At 36.4% G+C, this 24,568-nt stretch overlaps 1 protein-coding gene across 2 annotated transcripts in view; it reads right to left on the bottom strand.

The window, feature by feature from the left end:
- Window positions 1–1,932: 1,932 nt before the first annotated feature.
- Window positions 1,933–24,568, bottom strand: part of LOC129751353 (flotillin-2) — a 39,015-nt gene continuing 16,379 nt past the window's right edge. Inside the window, exons 1-5 of one of the 2 annotated variants that reach the window (XM_055746799.1) lie at window positions 13,628–13,926; window positions 13,314–13,530; window positions 13,113–13,248; window positions 6,953–7,351; window positions 1,933–6,886 (exon numbers count right to left, since the gene is read on the bottom strand). In XM_055746799.1, the coding sequence (XP_055602774.1) occupies window positions 6,707–6,886; window positions 6,953–7,351; window positions 13,113–13,248; window positions 13,314–13,444 (846 nt within the window). In that variant the 5' untranslated portion in view covers window positions 13,445–13,530; window positions 13,628–13,926 and the 3' untranslated portion in view covers window positions 1,933–6,706. Of the gene's footprint in view, window positions 6,887–6,952; window positions 7,352–13,112; window positions 13,249–13,313; window positions 13,531–13,627; window positions 13,927–24,568 lie in introns of those variants that run through there. The other variant, XM_055746798.1, reaches the window with a different exon arrangement.

Raw genomic sequence — 24,568 nt, 5'->3', positions numbered from 1 at the left:
AGACTCTGTAGCTCCTGACACAGGTACTACACCATAATCTGCAAGTTGTCATAAGTGCAGCCTTCAGAGAGACAACTGTCGATGTCGCTTACGTAGAAGTTATACAAAAGTGGACTCAAACATTAACCCTGCGGGAGGCTCTTGTAAGAGATTATTCCAATTGCAAGATCTTCGTGAGCAAAGTTTCTCACAAAGCAAACTGTATAAGATGTTGTTCAAAAGAGGAGGCAGACCCCGGGAGTGCAACTTTTTTTTTCCTTAGCATAACGTTTATTAGGCATTTAACTTAAATATCTAAGTAATAATGTGCCGAGGGTCAATTCAATTATTGGGAACGGGATTATTCTAGGAAATAGGAAGAGGAAGGAAGTGAGAAGGAAGGGTTATTTGGGTGTCTCTGGTGGCCGGCGCGCCTGCTGCATACTGCGCGTCACGACTGATCGGGAAGAGTTTTTAACCATATCTTCGCCAACAACTTCTAGTGAAGAAGTTGCAGGAAGAGAGGTTGGAAGAGGGGTCCTTTTTCTAGGCGGTGAATCTGAATCCAAACTGGTGATATCAGTCTGGATAGATTGTTGCGGTGCTGTTGGAGTGTGCGGTTTTTCAAGTATTCTTTTTTGGTTCTGGCTCGTCTGTTGGATTGGTTCTTCGTTTTTATTAACTTGCTGCTGATGTGTTGTACTCTTTTGTGTTTGGTTGGTTTTAACTGCATCCGCGTAGCTGGTTGTGTTGCTGCTCGTGTGTACCATTCGTCGGGCTTCGTAGATCGTGATGTTTTTATCGGTGCTGAGTTTAAGAGCTGTCGATTCTGCTGTCCATATGGGACACTTTCTATCCAAAGGCGAATGACCTGTTGTTTTGCAATTCCCACAAAAGGGTTCGACTTCGCAGTTTGCGCTTTCATGTGTTCGAGAACAATTTTTGCATGCCAACAGATTTTTGCAACGGCTTTTAGGGTGGCCGTATTGCAAGCATTGTCGACATAATAAAGGCTGCGAATAATAAATTCGTGTGCGAACGCGTATGAGTCCGAAATTGATAAATTCCGGGATAATGGTGCTGTTGATCGTAGGAATCAACGTTGAGGTACCTATGATTCCAGTAGTGTTTTTTTTGTAATGCGGCGGACATCAATAACTTTTTGAGGCGAGAGTTCTTCCAACAAGACTTTATCATCCATTCCATCCACTTCTCGGCAGGTGACGACTAGTTTCCGTTGATTTAAGCTTGGATGACGCCCAATCATGATCGGTGTACCGTCTAATAGGGTGGTCAATGTTGTCAGCAATCTTCCTTGGTTTTTGTTCCTTATCTTAAGCACGTACCAGTTCTGGGATTTTTCGAAGAAAGCTCCTTCAATTTTACCCGCAAAGTTCTCGATGGAACGTCCAATCAAGAACGGGTTTTTTGGCAGTTGTTTTCCTTTAGCACCTTGAAGCGTCAAATAATATAAACGACCATGTAAACTTTGGGGATCCATCCATTCCGGAATTGTCCGGTTAGGATGGTCACCTGGTGATGGGCTCATCACCACGCGCTCTTCAACACCTTATCGATGGAAAAAAAATCGTTGCCTTTTGAACGATGATCGAGAGTAAAATACGTCCGATACCGACGAAGGCTAGAAGCAAATTGAGTGCAACTTGCCTGACAAAACCTCTTTTGAGACTGCATCAAAAGCTCCCTTTATGTCTAGAAACACTGAAGCCATTTGCTCACGTGTTGCGTACGCCATTTGTATCTCTGAAGATAACAAAACAAGACAATCGTTTGTCCCTTTACCCCTGAGGAACCCAAATTGAGTATCTGAACGGAGGTCATTTGTTTCCGCCCTCTTATCCAATCGGATGGTGGTTTTTGTTGTAGTTATAATTTTGGGTGGGAAATCAATAGGTTTTGTCATCTGAGTAACTTGTGCCATGCTCGCTTGAGTCGTTTACATACTTCTTTATTCAAATCTTCAAAGTGTTACACGTGTTGGTTTGTTTGTTGTTGATTTTGCAGGTTTCGGTATGTATTCACATAAGTTTCCTCTTTCACAATGTTAATTTTTTCGCTCGATTTTGTTTTGGGTTTGCAATGATGTTACAACTCTTATCTCAATCTGAATCGAAGTAAGTATAGTATTGAAATAATGTTTGTTTTGTTTTGATCATATATTATATAGAATGATTTTTTTCCTTCCACCACTGGTTTGTTTCTTTTCTTCTTTAGTTTACATATCTCTTAACTTTGTTTTTCCATTTCGTTTCGAGTAGAAATAATTGCGCTAACTTGTTTTTGTAATGAAGTGAAGAAACTTTTAGGCAATAATCAATAGATTTATTAGTTTAACCTAAATAACACATATCCACACACCAGATAGAATTTTTTGCTTGTTTGTTGCTATATGCGTTCGCATGTTTTTTTTTTGTTTCTCCGGGAAAAATCGTTCGAGGGTTCGCACGCAGGGTTTTGTGTTTGTTTCTGTATATACTTACATAAACTGTTTTATCCACGCTTTTTTTTAAATGGATTGATTGTGTTCAACAATGTTTATCTTTTCTCTAGAACTTGTTTTTTTAGTTATAGTAGGACTGCACTTTGATAGATCTTCTAAAGTCAGTTTGTGAAACTTTCTTCTAAATTTGAAACAACTGAACATATTTTTGAATTTTTTTCTAGATCCCGATGTGTTTGTAAAAAATGAATACTTGTAGTTGGTAATGTTTATACTATTTCGCCAAAATTTTGATTGAAAATGGGACGGGATTCCATCAAAACGCAGTCCACAACACTACCGAGCTTTTTTTTTCTCTGTTTTTCAGTTTTGTTTCTATGTTTCGTATGCTAGAAGTATATAATCGTTGAACATAAAATTCATGTGACTAAACTAAAAAGAAAATGACCATTTCTGTGTTGGCCCTTAAACACTCCGTTAGTAAGTTTAGTAACATTCTGTTTCTCGGCGTTAGTTAATCTGATTAATAGTCTCTGCAGGAATAGTTGCTTTTTTGTTTCTGTTGTTGTTAAAGGTAAAAGAAAGTAAAAGATGAATTCTGTACATGACATATGCATAAAAATGTTTGGTTCTGCGTCGTTTTTTTTTTTGGAATCAGCATTTGTAGTTGACGATAAGTATCTTTTGTTCTGTTGTTGTTAGAATGTTGTTGAATTCGTGTGTCCTTTTTCTGTGTGCTTTTACAATCCGAGCAGATTCTACACGCTACACGACCTCAAAATATGATTTTAATATCATCTTGTTTTAGTTTTTGTATATTGATTTCTCGTTTTCACCTAGCGTTTTGTTTATATATAAGGAGTATAAAAATATACATTTCTGTATCTGCAACTAGGTTTTGGTATTTTTTTTTACTTTCTCTCTTTCTTAGTACATGTTTCTCGTGGTGTGTGTGTGTGACATCGGGTTGTTGTGAATGTTGTTGCACTAAGAGCTGTATAGTAGAAGTAGTAGCTACAATACTCTTGGCTCTGCGGTAGAAATAACAGTTTTCATTATATGGATACTACATTCTACTCTTCTTGGAGGAGTTTGTACGATTCACAAGAGGTTCTTTCAATACTCGGCTGCAGTTAATGTTCGTTTCTTGTTTCCCTTTCTGTATAGACTTCTATTGTTTTGGGAATATGCTCTATCGAAGATGCTCTACCGTACGTTGAATGTTCGAAGCTTGGTTATTACAGAATTCGCTAAGTTTCGTAAGCAACACATTCATACGGCCAAATTGACATTCTATGCTACGACGTCTACGCTTTTCGGGAGGATAATTCTTGAGGTTTATCTACTTAGATCAGCTAAGCTACTTTGTTGCCATTGAGGCAGTTATAATAGCATCTTGTTGGCTTTTGAGGTATTGTGGAACGAATACATAGATGTAAAATTACCTTACGTTGCGTTTGAGATTTGTATCGACTACACCAGTCGAAATTGAGCTCACGAAAAGGATATCTTTCTTCTTTCTTTCACTTGATAAAACGCACCACAAATGTTTGTGTTCTGGAACCCGAGATATTGATTCCAAAGGTTGATTCGATTAGGCTTACTCCATTCCATTTTGGACCACGAAGAAAATTACTTGTATAGAGGAACTTATCAGATTCTGACTAAAAAATAATACATTTTCGAGAATCAACTATACTCTCTCGGTATCAAAGGTTTATAGACTGCCAAGTTGACCATTGGAAGGAACGAGCCCTGTGGTTGTTACTTTGAATTAAGAAGCCAACAGATTGTCGAAACTTACCTCGATATATCAACATTGGAGTGATTCCACCGTGATGATGAAGTGGGACTGCGCATCTTTCCCAAAGTTCTGAAGGTTTCAAAGGACAGTATTCAATAGTCCACCGGTTGTTGGACGTCAAGGAGATGTTCGACAATTTCTGGTGTAACCGATACAATTGGAATTGATTGACATTCTTCTTAAGCTGCAGAAGAACGGATAAGTCTTTGGTCTTCTTCAGTGGTTCCTATCCCTTTAACGTTAAACATTGACTAAGAAGTTCCATAGGGTAGCCTTCTACGTCCAACAACGTTAAATGTTTTCACGGAGATGCTTCTTTGAAGTTCATTAGGATGAATGTGTGTTGTTTCGATCAGATGTCTTCTGTTGATTTGAAGTCTATAATTAACCTAAACATGCTAAGTTTGTCTCACAATACCTCGAAAGTCATTTTTCATGCGCTGCTATCACCGCTTTTAAGTAGATAGCTCACCGACGTTGACTAATATCTATAGTTTATCTTTCAAGCTCGCGCAAAGAATTTGTAATATCGGGCGGAGAATCGGGTTTCTAGCTTTGCCAGAGAGATTGTTGTAGGTATAGCTGCACGCGTTTAGCTTCGGTTTGTTTTTGCCTCTAAGTATTGTGTCTGTTACCCATACTCATAGTAGACATTCACTATGCATAGCGCGTTCGGTTACGAGAGAAGTATTCTGTTGGTTTTATTTTTGTTATTTTACATCTTCGAATGTCTATTGCTATTAACATGTTTTGCTTTGAGAAATAGTTTACTGGTTCGCTCATCAGAGGGTAAGCGTTACCGTTTAGAAGGAAGATTTGTTTGTTTGTCTCACCAGTTAGAGTTAGAATTTATTGGCTTTCAGTGTTGGTAGGACAGTGAATTAGCGGAAAACAAAAAAAAAAAATCATAACGACACAGTGGAAATAAACATTGATTCAAGGCCAAAATTTGTGCTCGTACTTAAAATATAACTACCGAAGTATGATTTTTTTTTCTCTTAAACAAAACTACATTTTATAAGGTGCAACAGAATAACAAAATTATTGGTTTGGCAGTTATTCTGATACTGATACATCTGCCCGGGTTTAATAAACATACATAACTTCTAATAAGTAGTTATAAAGGAAAACAACAATTAGGTATTTCTTATAATTATATAAAGTTTCTCAATCTAAATGAAGCCTAAAACTGAACATACCCCAAAAATAATGAAATCGTTTTGATAATTTTGAAATATCATATCGAAGCGCCACCTTTGAGGAAATGAAGCATGTTGCACATTCTAAATAAAATTTTGCAATTTTAATTCTTATTCTTGATTCCCGATAAAAGTATGAATTTCAAATCCAAGTCTGAAGTTTTTTCTGAAACTGGTCCTAATTTTGATTAAGGAAATTCTGTACGTTAAATCAAATTCTTAAGCGGTTTTTTTCCAATTCTTAATTTTTGTTATCTATTTAGTAATTTGATGAAGTAGTAATAGTTCTTGAATCTTAAATCTTTCCTTTTGCAATTGGGATAGGAATTTTGAAATCTGATGATGAAATCTTACATCCAATGTAAAGGGTTGACTCGTTTGCATTTAATTGATTGTTAATGTGTTGAATACTGATCTCGATGCTGAACTCTTAGATTAGATTTGCTGTTTCGAAATTTTGTTTCCGTTTATAATTTGATTATTTCCGTACTCATCGAATTCTGAATGTTGACATAAAGTTGCTTTCCATTTCATCCCGCATATTTTCGGTGGCAGTATAGTTTTTGTTCGTTTTGTTCAAATTTCGTTTCGTATCCGAAAAAGTTTCGTTCGTTCAACAAAAGCTTCTTGTTTTTAAGGGATAATCGAGCCGTCATATGGTTATATTTAATAATGATTAAATCTATGCACCTGGACCCCTGTTGTTATTTTTAGTTGATTTTTCTGTTCGGCAGCATGCATAGCTTTAGATGGGGTTATATTTAAAATGTGATTTAAATTGTAATAAGATGATTGTAAATGTGACATTTCGAAAACATAAAACAAAAATATTGGCAGATGTAATCAGAAAAACAGATATTCTTAACTGTTTTCATTTCTAGCATTCACTGGACCGTTGATGACACATAACACTATTGATAACGTTTCAAACCCGTTTGTTAGTGACTTGTAGTGAAACAAAGTTGTACAATACTGTTCTTTGTTTAGAGACGCATTTTACGGGAGTCAAGTAAAGTTTATAGCTTTTACCGGTTATTCGCTATAAAGATTTCCACACGATCAGATTTAGAAAACGGTATTTGTAAATTTTACAATTGAGATTGGAGGGTAACGAAAAAGTAAGTATTTGCTTTTCATATTTAGTCTGGGTGGTTGATGACGAAAAAACGTGGTGATCGAATTTATACTGTTTCAAAAAACGATTTGCTAGGGCGATTGGCTGCTGCTGCTCAACGGTCGCTCGGTGCTTCAATTTTGCGTTTATTATGCCTTGGCTCCGGGAATTTTGCCGAGGACCTTCGACAGATCCACACCCGTCAGGGCGTTGATTGCTGGTGGCAGTTGTCCTACAAGGCGAGCGACGTCGGCGGTTGTGTTATCATTACCCCCGATCAGCACAATTTCTTCGGTCTTCGCAAGCGGCGCGGCAACTTCGGCTGCGATCTGTCAGAACAAACAAAAACAATTAAACTTCAAGAACACCCCCAAAAACCCCCTACCAAACCATACCTTTGGCAGTGATTCCAGCACGATGTTCATGATGGCCGCATCGCCGTACTGTTTGTAGACGTTGGCCTTCATCCGCATCCGATCGGCCTCGGCTTTACCGACGGCTTCGATGGCGTACGCTTCGGCAGCACCGATCTTCTTGATCCGTTCGGCATCGGCCCGGGCATTCTCGACCGTCTGGGTACGCTTACCCTCGGCAATCATCTGAACACGGTGGCTTTCGGCTTCGGCTGGCAGTTTGACGGTGGCCGATAGTTCGCACTCCTTACGGGCGATTTCCTGCGTTTCAATTTCGATCTGCTTGCGGCGCTCGACGATGTCGATCTGGATTTCCTCGTTACGGATCTTCTGTCGAATCTTGGCGGCCTGCAGTTCGTAGGCTAACTGGGACTCCGCTTTCTGAAAATTAGAAATGGATAGTAGGAAGGTTGTTAAAAAAGTTACAGAACAAACTGAAAACTACACACTTCATACAGCAATACTGTGGTTCCTGTAACTTGCCCAAAAAGAGTGTTGGAAATGTTATTATAGCATGTTTTTGCTCTTACAAGAGAAGACTTTGACACCCGTTTTAAGCTTCAACGTTGGTGTAGGATATCACTGTTAATTTTTGCATCGAATCTTGATTATTACACCTTTTGTATTATTTTGAAGTTTATACAGTATTGACAATTAAAATGCTAGCCGTCAGATCTTGAAGTTGCCATAGAAATCTTCAAGCAATAGCTGGGTTAACAGACTCAGCTGCGTTTGAAAGGTGTGTTTAGCTTAAACGGATCGTTCCTTTTTGATGCTTTGGTGCCAACGTTAGTGTAGAACTAGATACTACCAAAACGAGCGTGTCTCTAATGAACAATTGGCATTGGCAAGGAGCTAAGGTAATACCTCAAAATTGGCGGTTACGGTAGCTGGGTAGATCATTTTCAAACACTTTGTTATATCACAGGAAAAAGAAGCAGGAGAAAGAGCAGTTTTACAGTCAACTGAACAGCGTGGTAGAGAAAATTCCGAAGGGTGACATTCAAATCCATTTGGGCGACTTCAACGCAAAGGTTGGCTCCGACAATCAAGACCTTGAGCGCATCATGGGGCGCCATGGCCTAGGACAGATGAGCGAAAACGGTGGATCGCTCTTCCCCCATCGACCAGCACATAAGGTCACTTGGGTATCCCGAGATGGCCGAACAGAAAATCAAATTGACCACATCTGCATCAGCCGAAAATGGACAAGGAGCCTTCTTGATGTCCGCAACAAACGAAGCACAGACATTGCATCTGACCATCACATGCCATCACCTCGTCCTTGGTGAGATACGACTGAGAGTTGTGCGTGTCCAACGGCGCGAGAAGAAAGTCGGGTGTCGATACGACGTCCGCCGGTTGGAGAATCCAGAGGTGAAAAGGGCATACGTTGAACCACGCGTTCGGAATTGATCAGGCATTTCCGGGTCAACCAAAGCAGCCGCCCGCTTACGTTATGCGGAGCTGGAAAAGCGAGCTGGTTAAACGAGCTTGTAGACGAGACAAGAGAGCCTGGACAAACTCCCTAGCCGAAGAGGGGGAAAGAGCCGCCGCGAATGGAGATATCCGATTACTTTATGAAATTTCTCGCCGCCTCAGTGGTGCAAAGACTAATGCAAGGAAGCCGCTAAAAGACCGAGCAGGTCAGTTATTGACCGATCGAACAGATCAGCTCAAACGATGGACTGAGCACTTCGAACAACTCTTCCGAGTCACGAATAGCGATGGCCAACGGAATCCACAGCTCGAAGCGCCAACAGTAAGTCGCATTAATGGCGTCAACTCGGAAGCGCCCTCGCTGGCTGAAATAGAAGCGGCAATCAAAAACATGAAATCCAACAAAGCACCTGGGATCGATTGCATCCCTGCTGAAATGCTGAAAGCTGAACCTGCCCTGTCAGCACAAATGTTGCATCGTCTTTTCGCTGACATCTGGGATACTACAACATTCCCGTCCGACTGGATGCAGGGTATCCTTGTAAAGGTCCCGAAGAAAGGAGACCTGACAGAGTGCGGTAACTGGCGAGGCATAACGTTGATCTGTACAACCCTCAAAGTACTCTGCCAAGTGATCCTGAACAGGATCCAAGAGAAAATCGACGCTACTCTCCGATGGCAACAAGCTGGATTCCGATCCGGACGATCATGTGTGGACCACATCACAACGCTACGAATCATACTGGAACAAATCAACGAATTCCAGGACTCTCTTCTGCTGGTGTTCGTTGATTTCGAAAAAGCATTCGAACGACTTAACATGAAAACATCTGGGCGGCTCTAAGGCGAAGAGGAGTACCAGAGAAACTAGTCCATCTCATCGAAGCACAATACGAGGCACTTTCGTGCAAAGTCTTGCACGACGGTGTCTTGTCCGAACCAATCCCGGTAACTGCTGGAGTGAGACAGGGATGTATCTTATCACCGCTACTTTTTCTCATCATAATGGACGAAATTCTGACTGGATCGATCGACTGTGCACCGAACCGAGGATTGCCATGGAGTCCTTCAACAATGGAGCAACTGAACGACCTTGACCTGGCTGACGATATTGTTTTGCTCGCCCAAACACAACCGGATATGCAGAGCAAACTCGACGACTTCACCGAAAGTTCCAAGGTAGCAGTTCTCAAAGTCAATGTCGGAAAGACCAAGTCGAAGGAGATCAACACAGGAAATCCCTCCAGTTTCATGATAGCTGGGCAACAAGTTGAGAAAGTGGAGTGCTTCCAGTATCTTGGTAGCCAAATAACGCCTGATTGTGGTACCAGGAAAGACATCGAAACCCGGATCAGAAAGGCCCGATTTGCGTTTGCGAGTCTCCGAAACATCTGGTGTTCACGCCAGATCGCTCTACGAACAAAAATCCGAATCTTCAACTCAAACGTCAAATCCGTATTGTTGAACGGATGTGAAACTTGGTGCACATATGCGGTGACGACGCGAAAACTGCAAGTATTTGTAAACCGCTGCCTGAGGAATATCATCCGCGCTTGGTGGCCTGGCAACTGGATCTCGAATGAGGAACTACATCGCCGGTGTCATCAAAGGGCGCTAGAAATTGAGATTCGGGATCGTAAGTGGAGATGGATTGGGCACACGCTGCGAAAAGATGAAAACGAGATTTGCAGAGAGGCGCTAGATTGGAATCCAGAAGGTCATCGAAGAAGAGGCAGACCCAGAAACTCGTGCCGGCGAAGCCTAGCCGCTGAAATCCGAACTGTCGACGAGAATCTTGACTGGGACCAGGTGAAGACGCTGGCTCTGGATCCTCAACAGTGGAGGTCTTTTACCACGGCCCTATGCACCGGAGGATCGGCGCGGGATCATTAAGTAAGTAAGATAAATTTTGAAAAGTCAATGGGAAAGTTGACGTAATTGTAGCATCTTTAGATTTTCAGAATACGAAACACAGAAATGTTGGAGAATTTTCAAAGGTTGCTGTTTTTTTAACTTTTTGACAACTTGCAATTTCTCAGATTTTCTAACACTTGCAGTGAATTTTGAGGATTTTTTTTGCATTTTCAAATGAAGCGTATGAATGTTGGATTGCGAATGCTTGCGAATGCTCTGAATTCTGAATCGCATCTCGAGTCTCGTAAAAAATCATATTAGTACAAAATCATATTAGTACATTTTAGACTGTACCAAATTTGTATGCGAAGTTTAAAACCTCTGCCAAAATTAGGCCACATCGGATCACGGGAAGAAGTCGCTCAACGAGCCTAATGTTTGTATGTGATTTTGAGTCATTTAGTTCGGTAGGAACATGAAAAACCAGTTTTTCATCAATAACTTTGATCCCCTTTCCAGATTCATGGTAATGATCCTTCGTCCGATTTCTTTTGATTTTCCAGTTTCGCATGAACTACTCCCCGAACTAACGTGTGAATATTATCCACAATCAAATATTTGAAAAATCTAAAGATTTTGCAATCTAACGCATAGAAAATCGTTAAAATCGATCATTGCTTTGCGAAATTGTATGCATTTTCGGGGAGGTTGAATATTTTTGAGCCTCATTAAGGTGATGAATTTTGCTTCCTCATCAAGGGAGATGAATTTCACCCTTCAAAAAGTTAGCCCATTTTTTAATCCTAATTACTTTTTATCTTAACTCTTCTCGAAATGCGATCTTCGCATGAAATATTTGTCATAGTTTAGACTTTAAGCAAAGCTGAATTTAAAAGAAATCGGCCGAAAGAGACCAAAGTTGTTTATAAAAAACTGGTTTTTCATGTTCCCCTGGAACAAAATGTCTCAAATTGGGCATGAGATCTTGTACTTGGCCTAGGATCAATTTTAGCCAGCAGCTGCGCATAACTTTTTCAAAAGTCGGGTCATTTGGGGCACTCTAGCAAATATTTTTGGTTTTGAATTTTTAATTAAGTTTATTGAAGAATATCAAAGCTAATTAGCGAATTATAAAGGTGATACGGTGAAGTCGTTTATTTAAAAAAATCAAATTAAATTTCTTTTTCAAGTTTAATTAGTATAAAATTCAGGAAAAATATTCAGTTAGGCTTCCACTTTTCCTAATCCGAATTGCCGGGCCTTACGCTTAACCCCTGCCATCAGACTTTGTACAGCCACCTTGTCCACCTTCTTCGCCGTAGAAAGCCAGTTTGCCTTGAACTGCTGCTCGTCCTTAGCAGTTTTGTTGGGAGGATTCTTGTTCTTGGGAACCACCTGCACGTTGTTGGCGGCATACCACTCCATGGCCTTTTTACCGTAATGGCAAGATGCCAAATCCGGCCAAAACAGTACGGAACAACCGTGTTTCTTCAGGAAAGGCAGCAGACGTTTATTCAAACACTCTTTCACGTAAATTTCTTGGTTGACAGTCCCGGAAGCTATGAAAATGCTGATTTTCAAGCCACATATACAGATGCTTTTCAAGCCACAGGTACAGATGGCTTGCCAAACCAGATATTTCTTCGCGAACTTTGACAGTTTCATGTGCTTGAAAATATCTGCTACCTTTCCCCTTCCTTTTGCCGTATAAAACTCCTGTCTCGGAAGCTGCTTGTAGTCGGCTTTGACGTAGGTTTCGTCGGCCATTACCACGCAGTCAAACTTCGTCAGCATCGTCGTGTACAGCCTGTGGGATCGCGCTTTGGCCGTCGTATTTTGTTTATCATCGCGATTTGGAGTAACTTCCTTCTTGTAAGTCGATAGTCCGGCTCGTTGTTTGGCTCGATGCACGGTTGTAGACGATACATCCAGCTTATTAGCGGCATCTCGGAGAGAGAGGTTAGGGTTTCGCTTGAAACAACCGGCAACTCTCTTTGTCGGCTCAGCGGCTTCCGGTTTTCGATTTCCCCCCGATCCAGACTTCCTGGCTGTCGACAAATGTTCCCCAAACACTTGAATTACATTTGTAACGGTTGGTTTGGCAACTATTAGTGATTTTGCCAGCTTAGCGTGCGAGTAGCTCGGATTTTCGCGATGTGCGAGCAAAATTTTGATACGCTGCTCTTCTTCCTTGGACGGCATTTTGACAACTGAAGAGTGAATTCTAAAATCAACACACACACACACACACACACACACACACACACACACACACACACACACACACACACACACACACACACACACACACACACACACACACACACACACACACACACACACACACACACACACACACACACACACACACACACACACACACACACACACACACACACACACACACACACACACACACACACACACACACACACACACACACACACACACACACACACACACACCTTCAAAATGAGGGGTGTTCAGGTTTTTTAAATGCAAAATTGAAAGAAATACGTCAAGTTGATATTGGCCAAATTTAGACCGTACCACCCTTTAAGTGAACTTTATCATTCTTTTTTTCTTTCGTGTCATGTGATCGGAATATGAGAAAATAAATTTCATTAGAATTACTACTTTTTCAATTTGAACATTCCAATTTTGTCCATTCCATCTATTGTCTTGTTGAATTTTCTTCCAAAAGTTTGCCTTATTTCCATCACATTCATAAACTGAATTTACATCTTTTGAAACACTTAAAATTTCTCATTCAAACATCTCCGAGATATAAAACATACCCTTTTCGACCGGTCTTTAAACCGAAATCAATGAACATTTTACAACTTACCGCCGTGTTGATTTCCTGGTCGAAGTTGGCCTTCTGCAGCTTGTACATTCGGGAATTGTCCTCAATTTTGGTGTCGGTTGAATATTTCACATCCATGGCACTCTTTTCACACTCGGCCTCCCGGATGCCAGCGTCCCTAAGGAAGGATTCGAATGAGAATTTAGCCTTCTTTGATTGATTGATAAGAATAAAATCTCTTACCTGTTCGCCTCGGCAACACCGGCGTCGGCGTCCCGCTTCACGCTCGCCGTCTGGGCCTTGCCGAGCGACTGCAGGTACTGGACGTCGTCGTACACGTCCTTGATGGTGAACGACAGGATTTCGATGCCCATGCGACCGACATCAGGTGCGGCCACTTCGCGAACCAGGGCGGCGAACTGGTCGCGGTCTTTGTACACTTCTTCGACTGTAAGTGTTCCTGTTTATTAGGAAGAGGAAAAAAACGTTAATTTTGAGTTCAAAATTTTATTTAAAAAAAATGATTTAAAGTGGCGTTTATCCCCAAAAATATCTACCTTTTTATAATGGCAAACGTGCCTCCGAGAACGAGAGCCAATTCTAAGGCAGACATCAATATAACTGTCATATTTGTAATGTAGTTGCTGCACGCGGTGTACTCTCTTCGAATGAATTATTCTTACTACGCTATCTTTATTGAAATGAGTCTAAGCTAGGAGGGTCAACTGTGTGTAAGTAAGTAGAGCGCGATCTTGAACCGTCAAATACTTAGCATCGAAAGGAACCGGTCGTGTAATTAGTTATCAACCAGTTTCAATTGAAGCTGAAGTGTAAGGCTTTTATTATCATGCGCTAAGTGTCACTTCGACAATTTGTAGATGTAATGTTGTACATCTGGTTTATTAAAAAAAATGAATCCATAAAACACTTTGGTACACGTTGATTTTGATTGATTCACTTTCAGTTAAATGTGTTTATCTGATGAAAAATGACAATCGAAATAACTTCAAAACACCTTCAAGAACTATTTCTTCAATTAATGTATTGATTTGCTTAAGATCTATTTTAACGCTCGTAGAAGCAGCGCGAGAAAAAGTGGGAACGCCACTTTTACATTGCAATTGATTTGTATATTTGTATATATTTAGAAAAATTGACAGACCACGGTCATAAATCATACGAATTCTCAGAAAACCCCTTACAAAATGTACACTGGCGTAAACTACTTTTTTTTTTTTTTTTTTTTTTTTTTTTTTTTTTTTTTTTTTTTTTTTTTTTTGTTTCGATTATAGTCGTTTTACCATCTTTATGGCATTCGCGACTTTATCAACGTTACAGTTGGCGGATCGTTATTGAGAAACTATCCGGTACAACTGTGTTCGATGTTTACTCTTGGGCTCGAACTCGCGGACATCGGCTCAGGAGACAACAGACTTGCCAACTGAGCTATATCACAAGCCCAAAGGCGTAAACTACAAATTTCAAATAATGCAATTAAATATATTTCACATCAATTTTCGAAAATGTGTAGCATCTTTGTTAAATTTTTCAAACAATAAAAAAAACGCACAAGCAGATTGCCTTGTACTTGAGAGAAAACAGAACAGAACTGATTAAGTAAATGGTTACAAATTTGGCATGAGAAGGTATTTGGAAACGAGAAATATGAATCATTGATTGATTCCTGTCACCTCCTTCTGCAGAGAAAAGAAGGAGGGAGGAGACGCTCATACAGTTTTTTTCCATAACTCAACAACATATCTTGTAAATGGAGCCAAATTTGCCATGAGAGGATATTTATTTATGTCCTCTTCAATCGGAGATACGAAAAATGTTTCTTTAAATACACAAGCGTATCATTTTTGGTTCCTTTGTTCAAGGTTCTGGAAGAAGTACTTCAATATGTCTAAATTTCTGAATTATGACACTTTTTAAAAAATTAATTCGGCTAGTAAAAAAAAAGAGTTTGAAACTTGAATTTTTCGTTACAAATTCATGATAATTTGTAACGAAAATTCGAGGTTCTGACTAAATCTTTTGATATGAAATTGAAGTTCAGTATATTTAAAACAAAATTTGAGAACAGTCCGGTCAGGCCTGGTTGCCCGGATTTAATTGAAAAAAGCCTGGATTTGCTTTGATTTATTCACTTTATTACCAAATGAAAAAAAAAAAACGTTTTTTTTTTGTTCAAAATGATTTTTTTTGAGCAAGTTTTATAAAAATGGTCATGAAAGATTTTGCCTAAAATACGATTCAAAATCTGCTGTTGAGTTTTGATTTTTCCTGATTCCTGAGTTTTGACCAAATTTTCTCGGATATTGGCCTGATTTTTGGATATCAATTTTGAATTCAAATGCCCGGATTTGCCAGATTTTTAGATAAAATAGCCCAGACTTTCTGGCCCGGATATGTGCTGAAACTCTGACAACCTTATTTTACATATTTCAAGAAAATAAAATCTATTTTTTTTAGAAATTCATATATTTTATCATTACAACTAATGACCCCGTTCGATTGCGGCAACATGCTCGATCATTTTGTGTTGCCAAAATCGAACGGTATTTTTTCTCAACTTTTGTTTCCCTTATAACCAGAAAAAAACTTACGTAATTACGTTATTTTTAGCAAAATTTCCGATTATTTACGGTAAATTTTCAATATTTTTTTTATCATGTTTTTTATGCATTTAGCACTTTTGTTGCCAAAATCGAATGTTTCCAAAAACGAAAGGGGTTTGTATTTTTTACATCTTACATAATTTTTACTAAATTAACAAATTTGTAGAAGACCACAAAACAATTTGACTTTTGCTTTAAAACCTATCCAAAGTTCCATTTGTCTTAAATGATTTTTTTTTGAAATTTCGTCACATTTTTCGTGATTTGTAGAGTTGGAAAAAGTAAACAAAAATAAAACATCTGTAAATTTTCACTCAAAAGTTAAAATTATTCACGGTCTCCGGGAAAGTTGTTCGTGAAATTGAAATCTTTATTTTTAAAACATTAGTAAAGCTTTTTTTGTCAAAAAAGTGCACACATTTTTTAAATGAATGTTCACCAATTTTTGGAAGATAGCTCGAAAACAAAGGCTGCGAAAGTAGCGCTTTCAAATTAATATAAATTAGTTCTTAAATTCTTGGCCATCGAAAAAATGTGAACTTTGTGCCTTGTGTAATTTTTTATAAAAATAGATTCATTTCCAGTTTTCTCATGTTAAGATTTTCTTAGATAAAGCTTTCGGCAACAGCTTGTTAAACAGTTGCCTTAGTATGGATTGTTAGATTAACATATTTTAAATCATTTTGCGCAAAAATTAAGTTAAAATAAGTATTGGCATTGGTTTAAAGGTGATTGTAGTAAATCCCGTTTAAAAGCAACATAGAAAGGCAAATTTTTTTAATCCAACATTCAAACAAGATTAGAAATTAAGGGAATCAATTTGTTTTTTTATTGTGATTACCTTTGAATAAATTTTAATTCTAAATTTCATGATACACTATTTATTGCAAATCCCCATTTTGACAGAAAGCATAATACAGACAATTGAACTAACTTGATAATTTCAATTGAGAAAATGCATTTAAATATTAAAAACAACACATAAGCTCTAGCTTATTTTTTTTTTCTTATTATATTCGATTTCTTTCCACCTCCTTTCATTTGTGTCTTGGACCCACTTTTCCGGTAAATCGTTTTTAAAGGTTAATCTAAATAGCGTACAAAACTTAAGGATATATCAATAAATGCAGAATTTAAAGCATTACATATATCATGCCAAAAAATCAATCCATAAAATTAAATCTGAGTTGAAAGATCGACCCAATATCGACTAATCCTAGTCATAAAATTCTACTTTAAATTTCATAATTCGTTGAAATGCCATAAATTGAATAAGAAAATGTAAAAAAAATTAGTTAGTATTCAAAAAATTCACTCGAATGAATAAAAGATTAGATCAAATCGAACGAGTATAAAACTGATAAAAGATATATTGAGGAACGTTCAACTTATGTACATATATTTTTAGCCAATCAAATCAAACAATTAAAATAAATATCATTGTTGCTTATTTTTATCGTAAGTTGTCGATTATATTTTTTTTGTCTATTAAAATTACTTTACTTTTCACCGGATGGCTGACAAGATCTGACTGCGTATGTATCATAAACATAAGCATGTATTTCTACAATTTTTTAAAAAATCAAATGAAAAATTATATAACTTTTTTATTTCTGTATAGCGTTTTAAATTTTTTGATATTAAATATTTTAATTCGTTTATCATCTATGTAAACGTCTGCAAAACGTTGGTATTCGAAAATATCTGAGATTCTGGTTTGAAATTTCTTTAAAATTTGGTCAGATTCCTGTATTTTCATAAAATTGTATAAAAAATAAAGAGAAAACTTATTATTTATTTATTTTTTTATTTACATTTTATTTAAAGAGAAAACTTATTTAACTTTTTCTCAGAAGTCAAAATTACTCGCAGTCATTGAGAAAATGATCATTTAATCTAAATCTATATTTTCAATGTCTCCTGATCCTTCGTTTCATAATTTTAAAACTATTTCTAGAATATCGTTTTGAACAAATTGTGAATATTGTGCCTTTTAAGGAATAAATTTTTTTTTATTTAAACCCTCTTTCTTGTAATTTTTTTCTTCAAAAAATGATTAAAATTTCCTTTCATTTGCTTCAGATTAAAAAAAGTTTTAAAATTAAGATATTTTATTATCTTATTTCAGAATTAGATCTGGAGATAAAATTATTGGACTACAATTCACAATGAGACTGAATTTCAGAATTGATAATGGCAATACGGTATTTTCAAATCAATATTTTGAAAAATATAAGAGAATAATAAAAACAATTTCAGTTTTTTTAAAGCAGGTTTAAGTGCATAAGGAGTGTAGTCGAAAAAAACGCAACTCTTTGTTTTGTGAATAACTTTTGAGGGAAATTGATGAAATTTTTAGCCAAGCTACCTAGTAATGTAATGAGTACGTGTACAAAATGTGGTGACAACTGAAGTTTAATGACAAAATTTTTAGGGCAGGATCAAGGAAAATCCAGAAAAGTTCCAGTGGGAGACCCAAATACAGCTGGAAATCAATTATACAACCAAAGTTCATATGTTAAACCGTTTGAGACATTCTATAGGACTCTATAGTGAGCTAAAATTTGAATAACGATTAATGATTCCATGAAGTGAGAAGAATGTGAAAGGTATTTTTAGGCTAAATCTGAAAATATGTATAGAGGAAGTGATAAAAAAAGTCAAATTTTTCTGACTGGTTCGTCTAGCTGACTTGTAAATAGGCCTGGCTTCAATTTTACAAGGTAAATAGAAAAGCTGCCCAGCGGTAAAATAAACAAAATGCGGTGGTCAAATCGTGCGCAAAATATTTGGACAGCTTGTGGGGAGACATATTAAAAAAATCGTAATGGACAGCAAAACGAACTCTCTAGCAGTCACCTGGCAGGTTTCCAACCAGATAACTTTCGTTGACAAGTCTCGCCTGTATTTCCCCGAAGACAAACAAGGAGAAAAAAAAATTGACCGCGTCTTCAACTCAAAATTTAATCGGCATCCAAACCTAATATTCGATTTCAAAATGTTTATCATTCAGTAATTCAGCGAATGGTTGAAATCGGTCATTATTTGACGAAATGGCAAGTAATTCGAATTAAGTGCATCGGTCGGGGCGGTCAAATATTTCGATGACTCAGTTGACAGTGGTAAATAACACTCTTCAAAAAGTTAGTCCATTTTTAAAGCCTTATAACTTTTTTATATTAACTCAAATCGAAATGTGGCCTTCGAATGGTGTATTTTTCATAATTGAAGCTTTAAGAAAACCTGTCTTCAAAAGAAATCGGCGGAATCGGATCAAAGTTATTGAAGAGAAACTGGTTTTTCATGTTCCTCCAGAACAAAATATCTCAATATCCCAGACTAGCTTCGAGGTTCGATGTGGCCCGAATTTGGCATGGGACCTTGTACTAGGTCTAGGATCAATTTTAGCCACATTTCACAGGGTTTAAATTCTCTATACCAATTTGGGGCACTTAAAACAATGATGGTCGTGCGGGTTTTCCACGTGCAGAAGAGAAAATCAAAATTATATCAGGATGAGATATTTTGATATACATTTTTTTTGCTATCAATATGGGAATTAATGGGATATAATTTAGTACTCGTAGGATGTTAAAATATTTAAAATTATAACAAGATATCAATCAGATTTGGACCATCAAAAAATACAAAAATATGAATTTAACAAAAATTTTGCTTCCATTTAATGATTCCTTTACACTTATGACTTCTATGCAATGTTGAACTGCCTACTGAACTTGTAATACAACTTTAATGCATTATTTTAATGCATTTAAGGACATTTTATTTTAAACTTGCACAATTCTTGAAAATTTTGAATACCGCTAGGGATTCGAATCTAGACCAGTAGGTTGAGAACCATGTTTTGTGCATTGGAATGACAGCTTCGAAATTTTAATAAAAGCTTTTGATTTAGGAAAAACAACTGATTGTATCAAAGTAGGCTGGGTGTTCCTAATTTGGCATGTGTGCCTAATGCCAACATACCGTTCGATTTTGACTGTTTTGACGTTATTTTTCACTTATCACAATTATATAAACAAATTATAATGTAACGGATCATGTGAACTTTCATTTTATAAACAAATTAATTTTCTAACTCACAGGATTTTTCATAAAATCCAGATTGTTTCAAAGTTTGTCTAAATTCAATGGAATTGTTAGCAGATTTCTTAAAAAACACCTTTTGAGAAATGGAAGATAAAAGCCATAGTGGAATTTGTCAATCGATTTTTTTGAAATTTTTCGTCAGATTGTTTTTTTATCATGATTTCAGTAATTAGTACGTTAGAACCATGTTTTTTTCGTGTAAATACTAAAATAGCTTATGTCCACAATTAGGAACACTATTTTTAATATCTTCCTAATTATGGACATACACAGAAATTTTTTTTGACTATTACGTGTCACTGAAACTGCAACCTTTAAAATAAATCAACCTGTAATTAACAAAACCAGTAATTTTAAATTGTTTCCTTGAAAATTAACGAAGATTCATTTATGATTATAGCAAATGTCCTTTAAAAAAGTTGTACACTGAAAATTAAATGTTACGTAATTTGTTTTTCGACCTGTAAAATAACGATAAATGTCCTGCTCCTTTTTGTTACAGGACATTTGCGTAATTTTACAGGAAATAAATTTTGCTGTGTAGTTGTTTATGCCTTCTGTGCTAAAAGACACCATAACAATAATTTTGAAGATTTTGAGGTACGTAAATACCATAGTGATCAAAGTTACTCCGAAACTCGAAGTCTGGTTTTGTAACAAACATTTAATGTTAACCACCAATGTCGTTTGATTTTACTGCATTCAATGATCATGTTTTATAGTCCTCACCTCAGTAATTGTTTTAAAACATTAAGTTATTACGAAAAAGCAACCCCTTCCAAAATATTAAAAAATGAATGAAAAAAGTGATCAAAGTTCCTCCAGTTTCGGCGTACTTTATTCGGCGTTGAATGAATCTTTTTTTGAGGACTATGTCTTCAAGATTAAACTCCATTTGCACTGGATTCAATTGAAATTGTTAGTCTATGGATACTGTCGTAATATGCACTACAAATACGCTTTTTTATTCAACTGAAAGACCATACATAGAATTACTAAAAAATATTATTCCATCAAGAACAAATTAATTGTCCTATTACATTCATTCTAAACGAATTACAAAAAACGTTTTTTCACAGTTAGTGCTATTTTTCATATTAAAATTCAGCGAATAAAACTGTGGACTTATTTCCGATTCTTTTGAAATGCAACAAAGTAGTTTTAATTTTTCAGATGAATTTAGCTGTGTTAATTTATATCATTTGAGAGCCCGTATTTCTCAAAGCCCTTACTCAAAATCCTTTCACAACATGTTATGCTATCTCAAAAAGAGGTAATGTTGTTGTGTATACGTTCTTTTTGATTGTCATTTAGTTTTATTATGCCTTCATCCAATGTTCCAATTAAACCGTTTTTCGATTAGGATTAAACGCTAGTTTTAAAAGAGCATTGAGTGCTTTATTAAAACAGGTACCAAAGCCTTAAAAAACACGAAACTATGTGTTTTGTTGAAGCTTTAGCAATACCTTTGTAACTTTTTTTTTGCAACACTCTGAGGACAGTGTTCTATTAAAGTTCTAGCAAAACTTTCAGGGCTCTTTTGAAACACACGATAAATGGAACATGTCCTATGATGTTACAATAAAACAGTTTTCAAAATTGAATGCTGGAAGCCTTCATAAAACAATAACAAAACTTAAAAAGGCTAGTTGGCTTAATCTGTGTTACTTGGCATTTCAAATTGAGTGTTTCGGTCGAGGGCGGTCGAACATTTTGACGCCCCAGCTAACAGTGGTAAATATCATCCAATTTAGGCCATTTTCGAAGCCTAATAATATTTTTATATTAACTCAAATCGAAATGCGGCCTTGTAATGAAATATTTGTCATAATTTAAGTTTTTTCGTAGAAAAATATTGAAAAATGAGCCGGTGACGGAGCAATTTCGAGGATGCCTTTTAGAAAACAGGATTTGCAGTGGACACTGTACCTCAGCACAGAATCATCTGAAGTCAAAAAATCAGAGCAAAATATTTTTAATAGATGTTTTTCAACGATTTTATTTAACTTAAAAAATTTTTTTGAAATTTTTGTGGCTGTTTGAAGTAAAAACTACGATATTTCACGAAAAAATCCGCCATTTTTTATCTGTAAAATCTCCCCCAAGGTAAAAAATAAAAAAAAGAAAAACATTGGGGTCTGGTATTTTATATGTAGAAAATATGTTCCAAATTTGAAAAGAATCGGAAAAGTAGTTTTCAAATGACGATGTCCACGGACTTTAAAAATGTGCTTTCGAGAAAAACGCGTTTGAAGTTTCTGCTCTTGCTTTCTTGCAGTATTAGATCGGAGGAGATAAAGGCCTATAATTTCTACAGTTTTGCTTCAATTGACTTGAAAATTTGACACAACATTCTTGAAATGTTTTAGAATAAGAAAATAAAAAAAAAATAAAATCGATTTTTTTAAAGTGTTAGACCCTACCCCCCCCCCCCCCCCCCCCTTAAGAAAACCATTTTCATCATAGTTTTATCTATCAAAGGCTGTGTTACAAGACTTTTAATATTTGTCTAACGATCGGTAGACTGCATAAATAAACCAGTCAATTATTTGTTGAAAGGTGCAGTTCTGCAAGGGCCAATCCTTTGAAAAACCAATTCCATTTCATCCTTATTTGCTTTCTTTTCAAATATCGTTTTTTATTTACACTCCTTACCAACTCTTCACCAAATAACAGTCAATATCTTAAGCTTTCATGATAAGCATATGTAGCAATAAATTTCAATAAACGGTTTCATTGTCCAATCTATTCCATCTTATCTGGTGCAAGTCGAAATGCTTGATCAGCTTTGGGTTGCTAATAGCAAATGCATACCGCACAAGATAGCTCAAAATGATTTCTTCTGTTGGTATCGTGATTCTTTTAAACAAAATTTAACACATCTTGGACTACATGCAAGTTGAGCATTCTATTCGATTAGCACTCATTAGATCTGGCAAAAGTTATAGTTTGCAACTAATTGTTCCCAAAAACTTTTTAGGACTAATTCAAATAAGTAATTTCATTGAAATGTTGAAACAAACTAAATTTCTCTAAACATAAACAGCCCGCAAACTAACTGATTGTGGTTAGCACACGTGTGCACATTAGTTCGAGTGATAACATAATTTTCCACAGTTTGTTCTGAGGCAATCACAAACGAACTTCGCCGGCCTAGCTACAGGTGATGTCTAACGTTTTGTCGTATAATCATCAGCTCAAATCATGCGAACGATTCAAAAAACTATGCTGAATGAGAAAAATGATAACGTTTGCCGCATTAGCGTAATAGATATGCAGAGTGTTCCGCCCTGTCTACGGAAGTAATCGATTTTTTTTCCTCAAACTGCAGCAATCAATAATTAGATTAGTAGGTAATAACATCAGGTTTGGTTGTTGAGGTGGGTTAATTTTCACGAATCACTCGAAAACGAACATAACGGTTTGTTTATGATACCACAAAATGTAACTGCACTAAATACTGTATGTATCTGTTTGAACTATTCCACAATGTTTGTAAACAAACTCGGTTTCCTTATTTTAAAAGGAACGAAATAAACCCGGTGTTGTCCGGTCTACTGACATGGTGCAACTAAGTGGAAACCGCACATAGTTAGGGTAATTGAACGGTTTTGCCGCAGTGACTTCCACGCGTTTATCAGTGATTATATTACATATTTAGTAGGGTGGTTCGGAAGCTCTCGCTGATAATATCATCTGTCAGGGCCACTTCATCAGATAGCACTCGTTTGAACTGTTTGAGGATTATGATAAAGATGGTTTATTAGTTTGGTTTTGTCAAATCAAATACCGAATTGTAATTTGACTATTAAAAATGAAGATTGAATTTCAATATTTAAACAACTGTAAAAAATGATAATTTCTTTTTTCTTCGATAATAATTTCAATATAAAGGCAGTTGTTGGCACGTTTATTTTTAAGAATTTATAACCACACTAATAATTGATCAAGAAGTGCCATGCTAATTAGACTAAGCTCTGGGTTTAAATTGGTGGAGAAGTGTGGCTTCAAAAGTAAGAATAATCACACCTGGCAATGCAACACATAAGAAACACCTTCCTTCTTTTTTCGTCATTTTGAAGTTCTTACAAAATATTATTAAACCTCCAGAGATTTTTCTCAATCTCAGCAACAAGTTACTGTTCACATTCTTAAAATATTTACACTAGAATCTGATGCTCCGTAATTATAATTACTAAACAAAACTGTATCCAGTTCCTCAATTAAAAAAAATGTCTGACAATGAAAATCAATTTTTTTTTGGTTTTTTAAAAATAGATAAGACTTTTGCGTCTCTGGATTTGTTTATCTACTTATTGATTTTATCTTTAACGCACAAATCTGTTTCAATAAAATTTTGAAAAGTTGGCGATGGATAGTTTTTTTTAATTTCTAAAAGGTTTAATTTTTGATCAATTGGTTATTTCTAGAAAACTCACATAAAGTTTTTAAGGTTTCTTCTTTGAACAACTGTTTCATGATCTGATCTATATCTACATCTAAACTACATATCTAAATCATCTAAATCATCATATCTATATCTAAACTACATATTGATCAGCTCAGTGTGTACTTCTGAGTGAGTAGAAGCACACATCCTTCATGAGATCATCTCTTATTGACTTCCGAATAAAATACTTAGATTTTCATTTGGTATGTGTGTATTAAAAAAGAAGAATATGATGGAAATGTTTTTTGAATGGTAATGCATTTGTAAACGGAGTTAGGAAACAAATATTTTTACCGGTATTTGAAATAATATCAGCG

The sequence above is a fragment of the Uranotaenia lowii genome, chromosome 3 (assembly GCF_029784155.1).
Source record: "Uranotaenia lowii strain MFRU-FL chromosome 3, ASM2978415v1, whole genome shotgun sequence".
NCBI classification, from domain to species: domain Eukaryota; kingdom Metazoa; phylum Arthropoda; class Insecta; order Diptera; family Culicidae; genus Uranotaenia; species Uranotaenia lowii.
The sequence above is the reverse complement of the archived record's forward strand: the minus strand, read 5'-3'. Positions and strand labels throughout refer to the sequence as shown.